At 41.4% G+C, this 18306-nt stretch overlaps 1 protein-coding gene across 50 annotated transcripts in view; it reads left to right on the top strand.

Annotated features, from left to right (window-relative positions):
- SVIL (supervillin) overlaps nucleotides 1-18306 on the top strand; it is a 143576-nt gene that overhangs the window by 81584 nt on the left and 43686 nt on the right. For 8 of the 50 annotated variants that reach the window (XM_083579083.1, XM_083579089.1, XM_083579096.1 and 5 more), the window contains 11 exons: nucleotides 1391-1448; nucleotides 1545-1696; nucleotides 3023-3680; nucleotides 8547-8627; nucleotides 10432-11289; nucleotides 11714-11884; nucleotides 12442-12476; nucleotides 13142-13203; nucleotides 13858-13997; nucleotides 14728-14823; nucleotides 17069-17321. In XM_083579083.1, coding sequence (XP_083435209.1) covers nucleotides 1441-1448; nucleotides 1545-1696; nucleotides 3023-3680; nucleotides 8547-8627; nucleotides 10432-11289; nucleotides 11714-11884; nucleotides 12442-12476; nucleotides 13142-13203; nucleotides 13858-13997; nucleotides 14728-14823; nucleotides 17069-17321 — 2514 coding nt within the window. In that variant the 5' untranslated portion in view covers nucleotides 1391-1440. Of the gene's footprint in view, nucleotides 1-1390; nucleotides 1449-1544; nucleotides 1697-3022; nucleotides 3681-8543; nucleotides 8628-10431; nucleotides 11290-11713; nucleotides 11885-12441; nucleotides 12477-13141; nucleotides 13204-13857; nucleotides 13998-14727; nucleotides 14824-17068; nucleotides 17322-18306 lie in introns of all 50 variants that reach the window. The other 42 variants (XM_083579130.1, XM_083579087.1, XM_083579095.1 and 39 more) reach the window with 13 other exon arrangements.

Raw genomic sequence — 18306 nt, forward strand, 5'->3', positions numbered from 1 at the left:
GACTGCATAAGTCTCCAAAGGCCCCCTTAAAAGCCTGTGCTGTAGTCAGCTTTAGAGTTGCCAAACATACAGTGCATTAGTGGTTCAAGCAGTAAAATTGTTCTGTCAATTAACCAGGGCTGGGGAGTGAAAAGCGAGTGAAAGCCATGCAGTTGTCTCCACTCATGACCCACAAGATTCCCCTTCCCCAAGCTCTGGTCTCAGTGTTCCTCCTGACTTGCCAGCTTCTGATTTTGCTCTGATCCTGTGGACTGCCTTCCGCAGCATTTTTCTCATCAGGATTTTGGATAGAGCCTGAATGAACATAGCTGTGCAAACCATGGTGTCAAAAGCAGCTGCCACTTTGAATGTAAACTTCTGTTTCCTCTTGGGGTGTTATTTGTTTTTATTTACACTGTTGCAAAATGAATAAAAAATAGATGGTAACAACAACAACAACTATTACCTTAAGTTCATTGGCCCACATTTACTGGCGGAGGAAGAGGGGGGTGGGGGGAGCGCATCGCCCCCTACACCACGATCCTGGTGGGGTGCAATCACAGCTGCACCCCCCCACACACGCTGGGCGCCACGCCCCCACAGGCAACGCACCACACCCCCAGGACGTGCGCCACTTCCCTGTGGGCGGCGTGCCACGCCCCTGGGACGCGTGCCAGCCACGCCCCCGCCTGCTGTCCACCCCCAGTGCCGGAGCATGAAGCTCCGCCACTGCCTACATTTGGTTTATATGCCCTGCTCTAGATTCCACCTTTTGCAGAAGTGAGATGGGTTGCGACTGAAACACTGACTTTTCAGTGGTGGCACCCTGGTTGTGGAATGCTGCTGCTTGCTAGCAGACTGCAAAACAGTTGTGGCTTTTAGAGTTAATGTACCTTTGAAGCAAGAGCTCCTGCCTCCTTCTTTATAATGGCTTCTCCACTGAGCATGAAGTATGAATTTAAAAAAAAAGTGAATGTCTGCTGTTTGAAGGAACACAGAATTCTATTAACTTCAAAAGAGAAGCTCTTTAAGATCAGGGAAGTGGCTGCATAGCACAAGCTGGCTCACCTCTACCAAAAGTTGCTTTATGATTATGCATGGTTGAGAAACACCCCAAACAGGAATGAGAATAATGTTGGTATTCTACTGGTTTCCAAAGTTTTACATAATATTTATCTTAATCCTCTGTTTGCTAATAACCGTATTGTAAAAATCCAAAGGTTGTATCTGACTTCTCAGAGTAGACCCATTAATATTAATAGGTAATATTAATTACAAGTAGTCTTGTGCATTAATTTCAGTGGGTCTACGCTTATGACTAACCTAGAATACAACTGCAAACCACTCCATTAACAAAGTGCATAGTTTCAGATTTCTAATAAGTATTTTATGGGGTTTTGTTTTGCTTCAGTTTCCGAATTAAGAAAACTCTTTGAACCGAACAGGCAGGATACCTTGGAAATGAAAAGGTAAATTCTAGATCTTCCTCTATATTTCTCCTTAGGATAGATTTCCAGTTCTTTGGGGGTATTTCTGGCATAACCTCTTGCTGTCATCTTCCCCAGGAAAGAAAGGATAGCTAGGCGTTTAGAGGGAATTGAAAATGACACTCAGCCCGTCCTTTTGCAAAACTGTCCAGGATTGGTTACCCATCGTTTGCTAGAAGAAGATACACCAAGATATATGCGTGCAACAGATCCATATAGTCCTCACTTCAGTAAGAAACATATTTGTAATATGTGCTGTTCTTAACCAAGTATTGTAGCAGATTTGAGCTAGTAGGAGCTCTGCCTGGCTACGAGTCCTTATATTTCCTTTATGTTTTTAAGGGCAACTGGTATAAAATACCTTAAACATTTTTAGGGTCTTTATTCTATGGGAGTGTGTGCTAGCACATAGAAAAGTAGGTGGCTTTAAGAGAGGCTTAGTCAAATTCTTGCCCGATCGACTATTAAGTTTTTCTGTACTAGGTTTTTTGTTTTTGTTTTTGTTTTTAAATGCAACTCATGCTTAGAAATAGCTAACCATAAGGATCCGTAGAATCGATGAATAGTGAGGATGCTCAGCTGCATGATGTATCTAGGATTTTATCAGCCCAGGGCAGTCTATTTAAAAAGTAATATGGTTGAAATAAAAGACACAGCTTATAAGCAATTATACTGTATTTTGATATGATGTATAATAATGGGAGAAGTCCCCACAGCTTGGTTTGGAAATTGAAGAGTAACTTCAAATATTTGTGGTAAACGCTCAAGAAACAGGCAGCAGTTGCAAGTTTTAAAGTTACTTCTAATTTTCATTGCTCTCTATTAAGGTTGTTTAACTAAACTGGACTTAAACTTCCTCTGTTTTTAGCCCCAAGTCCTAGACACCAACTGCTGTTTACAAAGAGATAAGCAAATCATAGAAAGTTGGAAGGGACTCTGAGGACCATCTAGTCCAGGCACCCCCAAACTTGGCCCTCCAGCTGTTTTAGGACTACAACTCCCATCATCCCTAGCTAACAGGACCAGTGGTCAGGGATGATGGGAGCTGTAGTCCCAGAACAGCTGAAGGGCCAAGTTTGGGGATGCCTGATCTAGTCTAACTCCTTGCAGTGCAGGAATATATGTCTGTCCCAAGCAACCTTGGTGTTATCAGAATGGTGTTACCATTCTGGGATGCCCCTAAGGGGAATTTTTAAGGCTCAAGGGACTGATGGGCCAGCCCAGGGATGCTTCTGAACCTTGGGACAGGGGCACAAATATGCACAGTCCCACCCAGGACATTTTTTAACCAAACTGTGGGGAGCTCCCTAACCCAAAACGTCATGAACAGAGGCAAAGGCTATTTACAGGCTCTGCAAGCCATCACCCCAAAGACTTGCCTGTAAATTCCTTAATGTCTGCTTCAAAATTGTAACTTGTGTTGAATACTAAGACATTTGGAAGGAAGTCATAGGGAAGTGGATGAGTGTCAGGATAATACAACTTTGTAGGACTTCTTTAAAAAGAGATAAATTGGGAAACCTTCTGCCTGTTAAAATCATTCTGTGTTGTTATAGGAAGATCAAATGAAGAAGAAACTTCAGATTCCTCAGTAGAGAATCAGCCTAGATCAAGATACCAAGCAGAATCCAGTGGAGGAAAAACAAAGCCACCTTCTTACAGCCCTTCAGTCATGGATTCCCAGGGACCCGAGTCCAAAGCAGAAAGGATAGCTAGGTACAAGGCGGAGAGACGGCGCCAGCTAGCTGAGAAATACGGACTTTCGATAGATTCGGATGTGGACTCAGAATATTTATCCAAATACACCAGGGCAAGGAAAGATCAAGAAGTGGCTGAGAAGAGAGTACCAAAGAGTGAGAAAAATGAGGATGAAAGTAAAGATTATAGTTCCCTGTACTCAGCGAGAACAGAGACTAAGGAGATGAGGAATGCTTCTTTGGAGTCAAAGGAAAATTATGTGCTTGAGAGGGCAAGTTCTCCAGAAAGGGAAAAACTGCATTTGAATGAGGACAATGAGAGAGAAGCCCCAGAACCTAGTTGCAACAGACACGATCTACCCTCTGCATCAGAGAATTCCACATCCTTCTCATACATCGGCCATGACTCCTCCCTAAGTGAAGTGCCAAGTTCGCCAAAGCAAACTCGCAGGGTTTCCCTTTCTTCACCAAAGCAGCTAGCTTCACCAAGTCATTCCCTCAGCGACAGCAGATTAGGGTAAGTGCGCTGTTCCTGTCGCTGTTTAGTAGAGTGTCAGCAACTGTTGGTATATATGGTACCTGCTCCAAGGACTTTGCATTGTCTTAATATTAGGTGACAATGGCAATAAGGGGAAAACTGGGTAGGAAGCAAGCGGTGTGAGTTAGTACAATGACACATACAGCACACTTCTAGTGTTGCAGGAATAAGAGCAGGATTGGATGTAGGATTTTGGGAAGGGAAAATTAAGCAAGGCAGATCTATGCACGGCATAGATTGTATGTTTGGAACAGCCTTTGAAAGAATGGTTGAAATCCAACGAGAAAGCAGGTGTTGTTGTACTGGTGTACAAACAGAGTTGCTAAAACTTTGAGGTCAGTGCAGAAATAGGGGACAGATTGAGGGAAAGAATTCCGAAATCATTCAAGTCTTTAAGAAGGCAAATACCTTTACAAACAAACTTACCCATTCTGAGAGGAGGGAGAACAAATATTCTGCAGACCCTCCAGTTACCACGGATAAAACCCAATGTAAATTTCAGACAATCCACATAGCAATTCAAAGTGAGTGAATGTGAGGGTTTCAGGTTGCATTTTTCTGTCAGCAAACAACATACCGTCAAAAGCACATGATGCCCAAATAAGTACATGGACATCTCAAAAAAAAAAAAAAAATGGCAGCCAAGTCCCCTTTTCTCCCTTCTCACTCACAGTAACATCAAGGGCAGCTAAACTGTGTTCTGGTGTTGCAGGTGTGTGTGTATCTCTGCCCCACGTAACTGGCTGCTTGTGGGGGTGTTTGGGATGTCTGAATGCAGGAACAACAACTCCTAGGAGCCAAAGAAGTCTGCCCCCCCAATGTCTTTTTTTAGGGGCCCGAGCCCTCTCAATATTCAAGGAGCATTCAGAGAGATTATGGGACAGAGAACACAATAAAAACCCCACAGCTATCTGTCATGGCAAATATGTTGACTGATGGTGATGAGAGAGAGAGTGAATGAATGAATGAATGAATGAGAAGAAGATTGCTGAGCACTTTAAACCCAAAGACAGACTTTAATGGAAAAAGAGGAGGAGAAGGCCTGTGACTGACAGCAGGTGAGCACAGCTGCCAAAGCCTCTCTGCTGAGCCACACTGGATGATAAAGGCTGCTGCTGCAGCAGAGACAGGTTGCTTGAAGGGAGCTGCTGATTGCTTTACATGTGTATTAACAAACTTGGCTGATCAGGACCAACCACCACAAATGGTGCCCTTGTTACACTGTAAACCAATGAGAAAAAGATCAGTCCAAACTGAAAATTGAGAAGGGAACAACCAAAGTAGCTTGCAGTGTCACACATTCAAATACATAGACTTATTGGAAGGACGCTGTAACAAATTCTACATTGTAGAGATTATAATAAGGTCTGTCCCTCAACCCAACCTCAAATATATGTTCCTGTCCTAGATTCAAATGAAACCTGTCTCAGCCCACTAAATGAAAGCCCTCTTGGGAAGCTTTTTAAAGACAAGGAAAGATTATGGCTGCATGAATAAAAATTAGTTTCAGTGTTGAGTTCTGCAATCTTCCCGATTCTATAGATTTTTTAAAATGTTGTTTTATAAATACCACCTTTGCCATCAGCGGAAGAAATGCTGTGTGTTTGCCCAGTTGAAGTGGATCATGTATTTCAGAATTCATCATGTTCAATAGGGACCTAAAACTGGCGGCAGACAAATGCAATCTTTTAAGTTCCCAACTTGTTCTGCAATTGCCCAATATTCATTTCCTGTTTGAATTTAATTTTTATTGTGTATCCGGAGATGAGGTAAAAGTGATGGCTCTTAATTGGTCATTGTTTTGCCTATTCTGCTTGCAATGCAATTTATCTAAATTTCTGTACAAGTGAAGTACCAAGAGAAAGTAATTACCGTATTTTTTGCTCTATAAGACTCACTTTTTCCCTCCTAAAAAGTAAGGGGAAATGTGTGTGCGTCTTATAGAGCAAATGCAGGCTGCGCAGCTATCCCAGAAGCCAGAACAGCAAGAGGGATTGCTGCTTTCACTGCACAGCGATCCCTCTTGCTGTTCTGGCTTCTGAGATTCAGAATATATTTTTTTTCTTGTTTTCCTCCTCCAAAAACTAGGTGCGTCTTGTAGTCTGGTGCGTCTTATAGAGCGAAAAATACGATATGTCTGTGGTGGTTTTTCAGGGTTTTAGGGTCCCTTTGTGTGAATCTGGGGTGACAGGGCTAACTAACCACCTCCTCCAATGTTGCTTCCATGGAGTCACTTACATTTTATGCAATTATGCAGTAATGTAGCTACTCAAGTATTGTTGGATTTTAATGCAACTCAACTTGCATTAAAGCTGATGGGATTTGCATGGGGAGAAAGTAGATAGAGGAACCTCCAAGCTTCCCAGATTGTCTTTATGACCTAAACTGTTCAGACGCTAGACTGGCATTCTCAGAGTTGCTTACCTAAAATCCTACTTCCCCCTCCTCTCAGTCTCACCTTGAGAGAGGAGGCATCTTTCCTTTGTTTCTCTCCTGCAAAGTTCAAAGAGCAATCATGGCTCTTTGCATCTCCATCTTAGACATAACTAAGATCTTTCCTATCCAACATGTATTTCCTTTGATAAACTTGTCTTTCTTATTTTTCCACACTAAAAGTATCAGTATCCAGGGTAAAGGGCGTTCTTCCAAGGGATTTCAGCCAACAGTTCAAGCTTCTGTATATGGGTAGAGATTTTTATTAAGGATACGCCAAAATTCTTCTTGCAGGTTTCTTTTTTAATGAACGGTTGCTCTTGTACCTTGCTTGTGACCTTCCCATGGGTGTCACCTGGCGAATGTGAGAAATGGGGTGCTGGATTATACTGGGCTTTGGTCCAATTCTGGAGAGCTGCTCTTACGTTAAAACAGAGGAAAGTGATTGCTTATTCAAGAAGCATGGCTACATCAGCATGAACCAAACGTGATTGGTTCTATAGCATTGTGAGCATCATTTTTACTATGTGATCGCTGATTGACTGCAATCACTGAGCATAAAAGGCCTTTAATTGGGCACAGCAGCAGATAGGGCAAACAGTGGCAGCAAATGCCTTCCAAAGAAAGGCAGATGTTTGGACCTTTAATTGGACTTTGAGGAAAACAATGTTTCCCTTTTCCCTGCTGTTGACCTGAAAATCAAAACAGGTGAACATGTTGTTGGGAACAATGCAGGGGAAAACCATGGAAGAGGTAGCCATCCTATCACTCCAGGTACAGATAAGAGTAATGAAATGTAGTTAGAGATGGAACTTACTTAGTCTTATTGAAATACCATTTCATTTTTTGCCTTTTGGGCCCAGAGAATATGTGTGTTAAACTCACTCCCAGTATTTCCTTATCTTTAGTACTTTGCATTGCGCCTGCTTCTTTCGCACACATTCTTCTAAAAAGTGTACATGTGTGTGCATGCATATGCATGTTCACATGTGTGCATATGCAAACATAGAAACTGTACTCACTATTTCAAGTTAAAGTATGCTTTTATATTCTGGAGCTTTAGCATAGATCAAAATAGCAGAGGACATTAAGCAGATCTGGACCAGGTCTCTCTCATTGGGATTAATGCTGCCAGCTTCCTCATTCTTTCCATTTTGGGCTACATGTCAGGTCACTCTGACTCTAGCTAAAGCTCCTCTGTGATAAAGATTAAGCTAGTTCACTCTGGCATCAAACTCTCTAGCTTCCATACCTATCTAGATCCTGGCAGCTTCTAGGAATGCTGATTTTGGGGAAAGGTGCCAATGTCATTGCTTCCCCCTTTCCCCCCTAGTTTTTTGGTGCAGTTTGTGGCTGACTTTGAATATTGACTCAACCTGCCTTTCACCAGTGTCACAAATGAGTATTTATTCCAAGAGCCTGGTCTGAAGTAGCAAATTTTCAAGGTGATGCTAGGGTTTTAATGTGTGCATTTTAATAAAATCTTGCAGTTTTCAATCATAACCACTAAATATTGATTTATTGTACTTCTCTCACCACTTTCATTTAAGTGATGAAGGACTAAGGCATTGTTCATGCAATCAAATCCTGGCTTTATAAACCAGGATTTGCCCAAACTTCTTGAACCTGCAGTCACTTTGCTTTTTCCTTTCACATGAGCAAACAGACTAGGAAGCCAGTTCAGCATAGCTTCCTGTTACATCTAAAACAGGAACTGTGGTAAGTGGCTTCTGAATCTGGCTTACCAGGTCCAGGTTCTTCAAAGCCTATGAACAAGTTCATTTATTTTGAAAAAATACAAATAAAAAACATCGAACCGAGAGAAGTTATAAGATGGGGTGAGGCATCAGAATAGTTGTTTCAATGAAATTCTTTTTTAAAAGGTTTATTTGACTTCTTTTTTTAATCTCTTTATAACTTTCCCTTTTATCTCAATATAACTTCTCACCCTACATTTAAAATGAAAATTCAGGATAAACTTCTCTTTAAACAAACAAAAAGCAGGTCTAAACTAATTTTATTATGACAATGCATCATTTGTTAATTTGACCATGTTACACTTTCATTTCTTAGGAATATTTTCTTGCATTAAATATCAAACCAGAAGAAAAATGATTTGAATGTGTAGCTACAAAAAAACCCCACATCTGGGTGTAGTAGCAGTCTGTATTGAGAGCATATTTGTCTCAAGAGAGGTTTAGCTTTTTCTGTGCATATTGTGGATATGTTCCTAATTGCATTCACACACAGCTATTCTAAAGCTACAAGCCTGCCTCTTACATTTATAAGCCAAATACCTTCAGTGAATAATGAAGAAACTGTTTAAGGAATTGGGGGGAAACAGGAGGATTGTGTGTGCATGCATTGACGTATTGCCAGAAAAAAATTCTGAAGCTCTATTTTCTATAGTAGTGCAGGGAAAACAAAACCTGATTGGTTTCTTCAGAAAGATTCGGATGGGGATACACCTTCACTTATCAGCTGGCCCTCCAGGTATCCTACCATGCAGCTGTGTGGCTTAAATAATAATAATTTGGACTGTTAACTTCCTTTCTCCTTTTCCTTCCCCCACTATCATTTTAACAAATGTCGTTGGCACCCTTTAATGGCAGTGGATTAAAAATAAATAAATCAATTTCTGTTTTTAATTTCTGCTCTAATGAAACTTTCCTTCTGCCCCAGCCCTCTCTCCCACCTCCCCACCCCCCGGACAATTTCTGCGTCTTCCTTTTTGTCACTTACAACTAATTGATGTTCTGGTAGGAAGCACTAGAAATGCCCTTAATGTTTGCTCCACAGGTGTAAACATAGTGGCACTGGCTAAACTCAGGTCTTGCCTTTTGGCCTGTCATTAACATGTTTCTCCTGCCTTGCAATCTGAAGTGCAACAGAATACTAGCCTGTGAAATGTTGCGAGCACTGAATGCAGAAACTTTTGCCCCTTACTGAGTGGTTTCCCTGAATGTGAAGATACAAAAAAGTGTATAGTTAATACATTAGCTTTTCTTTGGAGCTGTGAGCAGCTTGCATGTTCACATAAAGTAGTTCTCATAAAGGGATGAGTTGTCCTTCCAAAAAGTGGGTCTCTAGTGAGCAGACAAGGAAGTATTCCTAAATCCGGTGGTTAAAAACAGGCTATAGCAAAATTCTGATTGTTTAGTGCTGTGCAACATACTTTAAACGAGAACTTGGTTTGCTAATAATGTGGTGTATGAACACTTGCTATTAGTAACAGTTCCTTTAAAAAGGTAATGTGTCAAATGTTATATAGAATAGGCTCAGCTATGATTGAGAGGCCCTATCCAACAAGGAGTTTGGTATCAGTTGTACACTCCACTTCTTTTTCTCTAACATATATACCTTGTTTGCACACAACACTAAACCAAAACATAACTTACTGTGAATGAGCAAATGTGTGGTTCCTGGACAGGTGATCACGGCTTGTTTTACACTTGAATTTCTTTCTCAGATCCTCTGCTTAGGATATATTTTGTTCTAAGGTATAGGTTGCAGAGTATAAAATATAGTCTCCCCCCTTCATGGTGCGCACCCTTTCAAATTGCAGCATATTTCAGCAAAACATACATAAGCAGGAGCCTCCCTTTCTCTGTTTCACACTTCTTGTGCATTTTGCAAAGGTAGAGGCATGAGTCTTTCACAAATAAAACAAATATCTAAAAGTATTGGCTCTCAGGTTACGTGTCAAGATTCAGTTGCCTCTGCTCTCCATCTCTGTTTAGAACATTTTCTCACTGGTTATAAGTCAAATGGAGTATTTTTCTTTTTTCTACATGTTTTTCTTATAATGTGTTCTCAGCTGCTTTTTTTTTAACAAAAGAAACATGTTAAGGGAGCCACCCAGTTTTTTTCTTTTTCCACTCTAAAGGTGGACAAGTGCCAGTGTTGTTATTTTTTGGAAAAAAATTTAGTGATATAAGTAGTTAGACGAAAACCCAAATTCTATTTATTCTCCATTTGGGCATACTTAATTGCATTTCCTCATCAGCAAATTGAACACAGCTGACTAAATTGTTCAGCACAACGCATGAAAATAGAAGTGGACAGAGAAATGACTATGCTGAAATCCATGCCTTGATCCTCTCTGACATCAGATTGGGCAAAGGGCACTTGTTAAGAAGGTTCTCAAATATCCCCCACTAGTTTAGTCTAGTTTAATTTGATGCTTAAAACTTGATGTTGCTGGATGTCCCCAAACTAGGTGCATGTGTTTCCCCCCTCCTCTCTGGCTTAGTTACGACTGTCCCACATTTTTTTAATCCATTTTTCTTTCTTAAAGAGTAAAAGTTAGAGAGAAACTGGTGAAAGAGGAAAGTGCCCGTTCAAGCCCTGAACTTCCAGCAGACACTATGACTCAAAGAAAGTTTCGCCCAGTGCCTGTTAATTTCGTGCCTCTTCAGTCAGAAACGTCTGCTTTCCATAGGGTTGCCAATCAGCCTCTTGGCTTGGCCTGCCAACCAACACATGGCTATGTTCAGCCTGCTGGAATCGCTCATATAGCTAAACAGGTGGCAGCTGAAGAACCAGAAAGCAGCCCCATTCATAACCTCCCTGGGCCGGCAAATGTAGCGTTCATAACCAGATTCCCAGAAGATGGGAAGATGGATGATGAAAGAAGTGACTTGCCTCAGAATCATGGATCGTCATCGAAGCTCACTTACTCCAGTTTGGAGGCAGAGAAGGAAAGGCAGCCAACTTTGACTTCAGAGAATCGTAGGTTGAGCAGAGGAGATGAATTTGAGAAACTGGCAATTGGCCAGCCAAGGAACGTGGAACCTGAGAAAGAGCTGGAGCGATGTATGCAATGGATGCCTGGACCTCAGGCGAAGACTCAGGAGAACGTTGAGAGGAGCGAAAGAGTTGTGTACCTGCAGAGTGCTAAAGGGAAAGTTCAGGCTCGGGAAGAGACTCCAGTGAAGCATAAGCTCCTTACTCGCTCATTTTCTGATTATAGTGGTTCGCCCAAATTAGAAGTTTTTAAAAGTAAGGAGAATGTTGCAAAGAATGCAATGGAGTTTCAGAGCACTGAAGCCAAGATCCCCAATGGTGAGATTGCCATGGTTGACACAAAAGTCTCTGTTGCCCAACTCCGTAATGCCTTTTTGGAAACTGCCAATGCCTGCAAGAAACCTGAACTGTAGGTGACGTTTCTGAATATATATGTGTATATATTTTTTTAACTTGGTGTGACACTTGCACGTCCTTGGCATAAAATGGCACCCCAAACTCAACATCAGTTGCGTTCTGCAGCACTTCAAACACACGAGTCAATTCCCATCTAGTGTGTCTTGGAGGTGGAGTTGTCCTGGAGTTGTCTTGTTCGTTTGTGCTTCTGCTTGCTTAGTGCAAGTTCTGATGTTGGGGCAGCTGGAATGGAATGACTTTGTACTTTTCTATGCATGGTTTTCCAGGAGCATGCAGAGTGATTGATAATGGACTGATTTGGTGGGGTGCTTTATATTTGTCCTTCACCTCTCTTTCTCTTTCTCCCTTCCCTCTTTCCCCATCCTAATTCTTTGTTTCCTTTCTTTGCACTTTCTGATGTGGTTAAAAAAAAAAAGTGAATCTCAGTTTGAGATGCCAACATCAGGTACTGATTTGTCTGCCAGTGCTGAACACGAAAGAGGGTCACGGAGGCCAAGGCGCTATTTTTCTCCTGGGGAAAGTAGAAAGACTTCCGAGAGATTTAGGACTCAACCTATAACTTCAGCAGAGCGAAAGGAAACAGATAGGTAGGCATTTGTATGGCACAGCGCACTGGAGCAGCGTTATTTAGAATGACAGCTGGCAGTAATAAAAGTAGTGGAAAAAATGCAACTCAACACAAATATTAATTCAGATAAGGTGGCAATGTAGTTCAAGGTGGCTATTTTTAATTTTTGAAATAAAAAGTTCAATATTTACTCTAAAGGCTGTTTATCACACAACTCTGAGCAGAAATACATTTACTTAACGCTATATGTTTTAAGGTGAAAGGGGAACAATTCATAGGCTTCAAGCCAAAAGTCAGTGCTGTGTGTAACAATTGGCAGAATATTTGAAGTTCTATTTTTATTTTTATTTTAGTTGACATCATTCTCCTTCACGCAACTTACACCTGGCTGGCATTGCTTGCCTTCTTGCTTTTTAAGGGTCATTGTAAATGAAACACTATTGTAACTTGAAAAACCGTTTTTCCTCATTTGCAACCTATTTGCTGTCCCTCTTGAACAAGATTAGGCTTAGGGATTTTTATTGCAATTTTTATTTCCAACTCATAATGATATTTTCTTTTGTAAAATCCCCATAGGTCCATATTCAGTCCAGAAATGCCAGCTCCTGAAGGTAAGATTTTTTTCTCACCATGCTCTTTTATGGGTAAATTTTCTTGTTTTACCTATCAGCCTTTGGTAGCAGGCTGGTGACACCTTGACCAAATTTGACTCCCCCTCAGCCTCAGAGGTGAAATGAATCCCTGCCCAGAGGGGCTTGCAATCTAGATAACAGCACAAAAAGAGTCAATGGGAAGGGAGAATAAATGAAGGCAGTGTTACGAGGGAATGGAGAAAATAAGCAGGTTTGCTGGGTCACAAGGGAGGTCTTCAGATCTTCTGGCTAGGAAGTAAGTAGTTTCATTATCTTCAGCATAAATGACAAACAAATACCAGAATATAACCTCTTTTGACTGAAAATTATGGATATGAAAACCCTCTTCACCCTGGTGTGTTACCTTACAACTGCCAGGAAAGAGCAATTCTCTGACTCTGTTAAAATTGCACTATATAACATTCTGCAGCTTAGATGCTCATTAAAAAGCGATGTTACTGTCTTGCCCAGAGCTGAACCGACCTTCACTTTCTTGATGTACCTTTTTGTCAGTTGTGTTTTTGGGTTATTTACGTGTGTGTGTGTGTGTGTGTGTGTGTGTGTGTGTGTTTTAAAAAAATTGAGAATCTCTTGAATTTATCTAAAGATATGTCATGTAATGTAATCTTCTTTATTATCTGTAGATGAGGAGAAAGTGGACGAGCGAGCCAAGCTGAGTGTTGCGGCAAAGAGGTTGCTATTCAGGGTAAGTGTCTTCCTTGTCTTCCCTCACCATTTCAGTCTGCAGAAGGGACACACCTCAGTGTCAGAGCTGTGCGTGCAGAGTGTTCCAGGTTCAATCTTCAGAAAGGGCTGGCAGAGACCCCTGAACAGCCACTGCTAGTCAATGTGGACAATATTGAACTAGATGCCCCCACTGGCTTGAGGGCAGTATAAAGCAGCTTCATGTGTTGCACTATAAGGAGTTGGGCCACAAGTGTGTAGGAGGCAAATGAGTGAGTGGGCAGGGATGGGGAAGCTATGGCCATCCAGACATTGCTCAGCTCCCATCAATCCCCAGCCAGTGTGGCCATTGGGAGTTGGCGCATAGGTGTCACAGAAGGTGGTAGAGCATCTGCTTTCTGTGCAGAAGGTCACAAATGCAATCCATTGCATCTCCAGGGAGGACTGGGAGAGACCCCTGTCTGAAACCTTAGAGAGTTGCTGCCATTCATCACTGATTATCCTGAGCTAGATGGACCCAATGGCAGATGGGCAAAATGGCAGACTCAGTATATGGCAGCTTCCTTTGTTCCACGGTACAACCCTCTTCTGAACTGAGCGACAACCCTATCACCCACTTGATTTGGGAGTCTTCCTTTCTGTTAACCTGTTAGTTCTGGTGTGCATCTGGTTCTAGGAAATGGAAAAGTCGTTTGACGGAAAGAGTTTTCCGAAGCCACATTCAAGGAATTCTGCGGTGGAAAGAAGGCTAAGGCGAATGCAGGATAGGTCACGCACGCAGCCCATTACCACCGAAGAAGTGGTCATTGCAGCTACGTAAGTCTTGGAAATGTGTTAGGTCTTCTATTCCACTGGGTTGTGTGTTTTTTTAACGGAGCTCTAAATTCCCATTCATTTAAGTGCCTATGGCTTGGTAATAAGGAAAAAGGCTTGTTGCTAAGGAATAGCTTCCTTGAGAAATGTATGCCAGAGGGAATGTCTTTCTAACTGCTTTTGGAGGCAAGGGATAATGGAGCAACGCAAAATGCATGAGCAATATAAGCTTATGAAGCAATAGATGAAAGATTGTAAGGGAGGAGTTAATTGCAGTTCTGGCTTATAAGCCAAGTGAAACAGATTTCTTGCCTTGAGCCCTGCACAATTAAGCTGCTGAATCTTACTAGAAATCTAGAAGACTTCTAGACCTGTGCATCATCACATTAATTAATAATATCCAGTGCTTTTGTACATCTTGTAACTTTCTTTCAGAGCACCAGTGTTGCTGCCCTGCAGCCAAGATTTTTTATTTTATTTTTAAAAAAGTAAAATGCATATGAAAATGATTCAGTTTTATAGAAAATCAGGATATCCTTGACCATCTTCTTTCAAATATTTTATGGGATCAACAATGCAATTTTATTTTTAAAAAATGTCCAATTATTTTAAATGAGGGGGGAAATTACTATTGGTTTGTTTACGTGGTTCAAACTGTATGTTTTTTCTTAATGCTATTCTCTTCTCTCTCTCTTCTTGTGCATTTTCTTTCCCTTGGCTATTTTTTTTAAAGTGAACCTATCCCTGCCTTACGTACTGTGAATACCCATTCTATAGTGGCAAGAATACCTAATCCCACTGTAGTTAAGAGCACTGTACATCCTACCAGGTACTGGGGGAGACAACTTGCATGTTACAGGGAGCACAAGGGTCATTTGCTAGCAAATGCATCCATAAAACCAAGTGTCTTAAGTGTTCCAAGCAATTTGGTGGAACTTTTAAGAACGTCGTTTGTTCTTGTCCTCTTTCTGTGTTTGACTGATAGAACAATAGACTTCTTTGCCTGTTGAGTGTTTGATTCAGGAGCTTTCCAATTAAGCGCACTGCCTCTTTTTAGAAGGTGCATTTCTCCAATGCAGAAGAACATTGCATGTTAAAAAGCTGAGCAAAGACATTTGTTGTGTCTCAAATAAAAGTGAAAAAGCCAGGTGTTTTCTGATACTGCAACTTGCACCCTCCTCTGTTTCTCTCCACTTCTAACAACTTGCAGAATTAATGGAAGGATGAGAAATTGCACCACCTATAGGTGTAAGCACAAATTTCTTCGCTTGTTTCTGTTGCATTTTGTGATTTTAAAGTTAAGAGATGCAAAAGGCAGCATTGGGAAATAACACTGTAGAAAAACCATAGGAGACTTGTGATTTCTCAAAGGGTAGCTGTTTTATTGTGGCCCCAAAGTCAGATATGGATCTTGTATACTAACAGAGGACACTTACTTATACTACTTTGTTTTTGTTAGCTTTTTGTTAAAACAGGCCAACATGGCTTATCCTTCTGGATCTTTAAATCTTGAACACTTAAATACCCCAGACCTTTCAGGCTATATAGCCTTTTTCTATTGGACATCCACGTGTCTTTCTGGCTTTCGGAATGTAGATGAGTTGTCTTCCTCCTTTCTGTTCCTCTAGTCTGGTCCGCAATCTCTCAGTATATTTCCTAACCTCTTTCCTCTCTTGGGAACTAACAAGGGTCTATGTCATTATAGCCAAAGAGGAAAGACGTAACAGATGTGTGAAGCCAAGCAAGAGAGAGCACAGGTTGCTGATAGAGCAATATTGCCATGGTATCGTTCTAATCCTCCCTATCGCCTCTTGCAAGCACCTTACAATGTAACTTTTGTCTTCTAAACAGGGTTTGGCCAAAGTTACTGTGAATATGTCTTTGGGAATATCTCCCAGCTCTTGGTTTTGGCCATCTGGGCACATGGAACATAGGAGATGTAGTTCTATAGGAAGCTGTCATTGGTCCCATCTCTCTTATTAATTGTCTACAATGACTGTACTGAACCTGGAGCTTTCTCCATGCATAGCATGTGCTCTAGCAATGAGTTATGACCCTTCCTCAGTGTGTGAGCAGCTCCACATCAAGTCTTCCCTGTGTGTCCCCTGTGTACATGCCTACAACCCAAAACTAACACAGTGAATATAGACTTGTAGAAGAGGAGAGAGAGAGAGGACAATGTAAGGGTGCCATTGCTGTGTGCTTGGTCTGCGAACAAGCTAATGCATGCAGGGCTTGGTTGACCCTTTACGGAACTGTTGGCTTCACCACTTCTGCTACTTCCTGTGTGGATTGGTGTTGCTGTATTGAGGTGATTTCCCCCCCCCCTCCTGTTTCCCTTTTATGATTAGCAAAAGTTAGACAATGCAATACTAATGCGGGAGGTAAATTCACTCCACATTCAAGGACCTTCATCCCCATGGACTAGGGAAGGGAAGAGAAGGGAAGCCAAGGTGTATTTATTTATTAATCTTTTTGTAAACCACTTTGAGGTTTGGGTTTTTGTTTTGTTTTAACAATCAAGCAATTATATAAAATTTATGAAAAAAATAAGATAAGAAGGTGGGTACCCCTACAAAGAGGGGTACCCACTGTAGATGTAGATGTTTGGACGTCCTTCTCTCACATGTGCAGTGTGACTCCTTTAAGACCCACTGTGCATATTAATATGTAATCTATGCACAAATGCCTATGTGAGGACCAGAAGCAGTGAATAAGAGAGTTCAGAACACTTAAGACCCCAGCAGTGTGAACTGTGTGTCTATTTCACTGCATCTGTACAACTGCATCTTTTTGCCACTAGGACGACTCTTTTAGGGCAGTTCGTCACTCTGCAAGCAGTGCCATTAGGGGAGCGTTTATAAACAAATCGCAAAATGCTATTTTATGTTAGCAGTTCTTCAGTCAGAATTGATGAAGCTGATTTCACAGCTTAGTCAAATTGCCAACACATTTTGTTTGTTAGCTTTCCTGATTACCCTACCCCACCCCATACTTTGCTCTCTACATCTAAAACTACAAGACTGCTAACTGCTTAGCAACTCTCAGTACTGATTCTCAGTTCCACTTTTAAGGCTGCAGGCATCTGCGAACCAAAAGACATCGGCTAAAGAAGAAATCAAAGAAGCCAGAGAAGCCCTTGAGCAAGATCAGTCTGGGGAACCAGACTCTTCCACCCTGAGCTTGGCAGAAAAGATGGCCTTATTTAACAAATTATCTCAACCCATAACAAAGGCAGTCTCTACAAGGAGCAGAGGGGATATCAGGCAAAGGAGGTCGAAAGCTCGTTATCAGACACAGCCTGTCACTCTTGGAGAAGTTGAGCAGGTAGGTATATACAGGATATTTTCTTCTGGCAGCCGATTCTTGGGCATATTTACTCAGCAGTTGTTAGGTGTCATGAGTTCAATGAGGCTTAGCCACCCCAAGTTAAGTCTCCATAAGATGTTGGTGCAAGTCGTCATCAAATGATGCACCATGTTCCTTGCTATTAATGCAGCCGTGTGACTGCTGTCACAGCATGTACAGGCAATGGCTTGCCAAGAAGCAGACAAGACACATCTTTCTAATGCCACAATTTGGAAGGCTTCTGTTTGTGTTTACCTGAGAGTAAAACCTAAACTGCAGTTGCCATTACTCTTGATATTTGAATGCCAAATCCAAGCCCTTATATCATTGCACTCATGATGATTTTTGGTTTCTGCTTTGAGTAATCATTTAAAGACAGAGGGTTTTTTCCCCAGTTTCGGTAATAAGTAGTCTCTTAATAGAAATCCTACTGCCGATAGGATGCGACTGGTAAACACCAATATTCCCCAAATTTTGAAATGCACAAGTGATTGGGCTATCCTAGGTTCAGTTCCCTAATTTGAATCTGGAATGCTACATTTGTTGAAGACTATGTTAGCTTAACTTGAATTTTCACCATTGAAGTTTGCGTTTTTCAACTCTGCAACCCTTTTACACCATAAAATAAAAAGCTCAGGAAATTATTGAATGTATGTTCCTTCTTTTTCTGTCCCAGAAATGGGACCTGCAAGGCAGTAAATGATCGCAGTAAAACAACTAACAATAAAAGCAATACTATATCCAATGAAATAAACAATATATGCAGCATATGAAAACCCAGCAGTTGCAAAATTCATTGAAGAGCATACTTAAAACAGCATCTTACCAAACGGGTCATTGGAAAAGAGCTGTTGTCATTTTCCTATAGAAAACAGGGACAGAGGTTCCCAGGGCAAGGGTGTGTTCAGAGCTCAGGTGCCACCACTGGTAAGGCTTTCTCTCATGAGCCCAACAATCTCACCTC

The sequence above is a fragment of the Podarcis filfolensis genome (assembly GCF_964270895.1).
Source record: "Podarcis filfolensis genome assembly, chromosome: 12".
NCBI lineage: Eukaryota > Metazoa > Chordata > Lepidosauria > Squamata > Lacertidae > Podarcis > Podarcis filfolensis.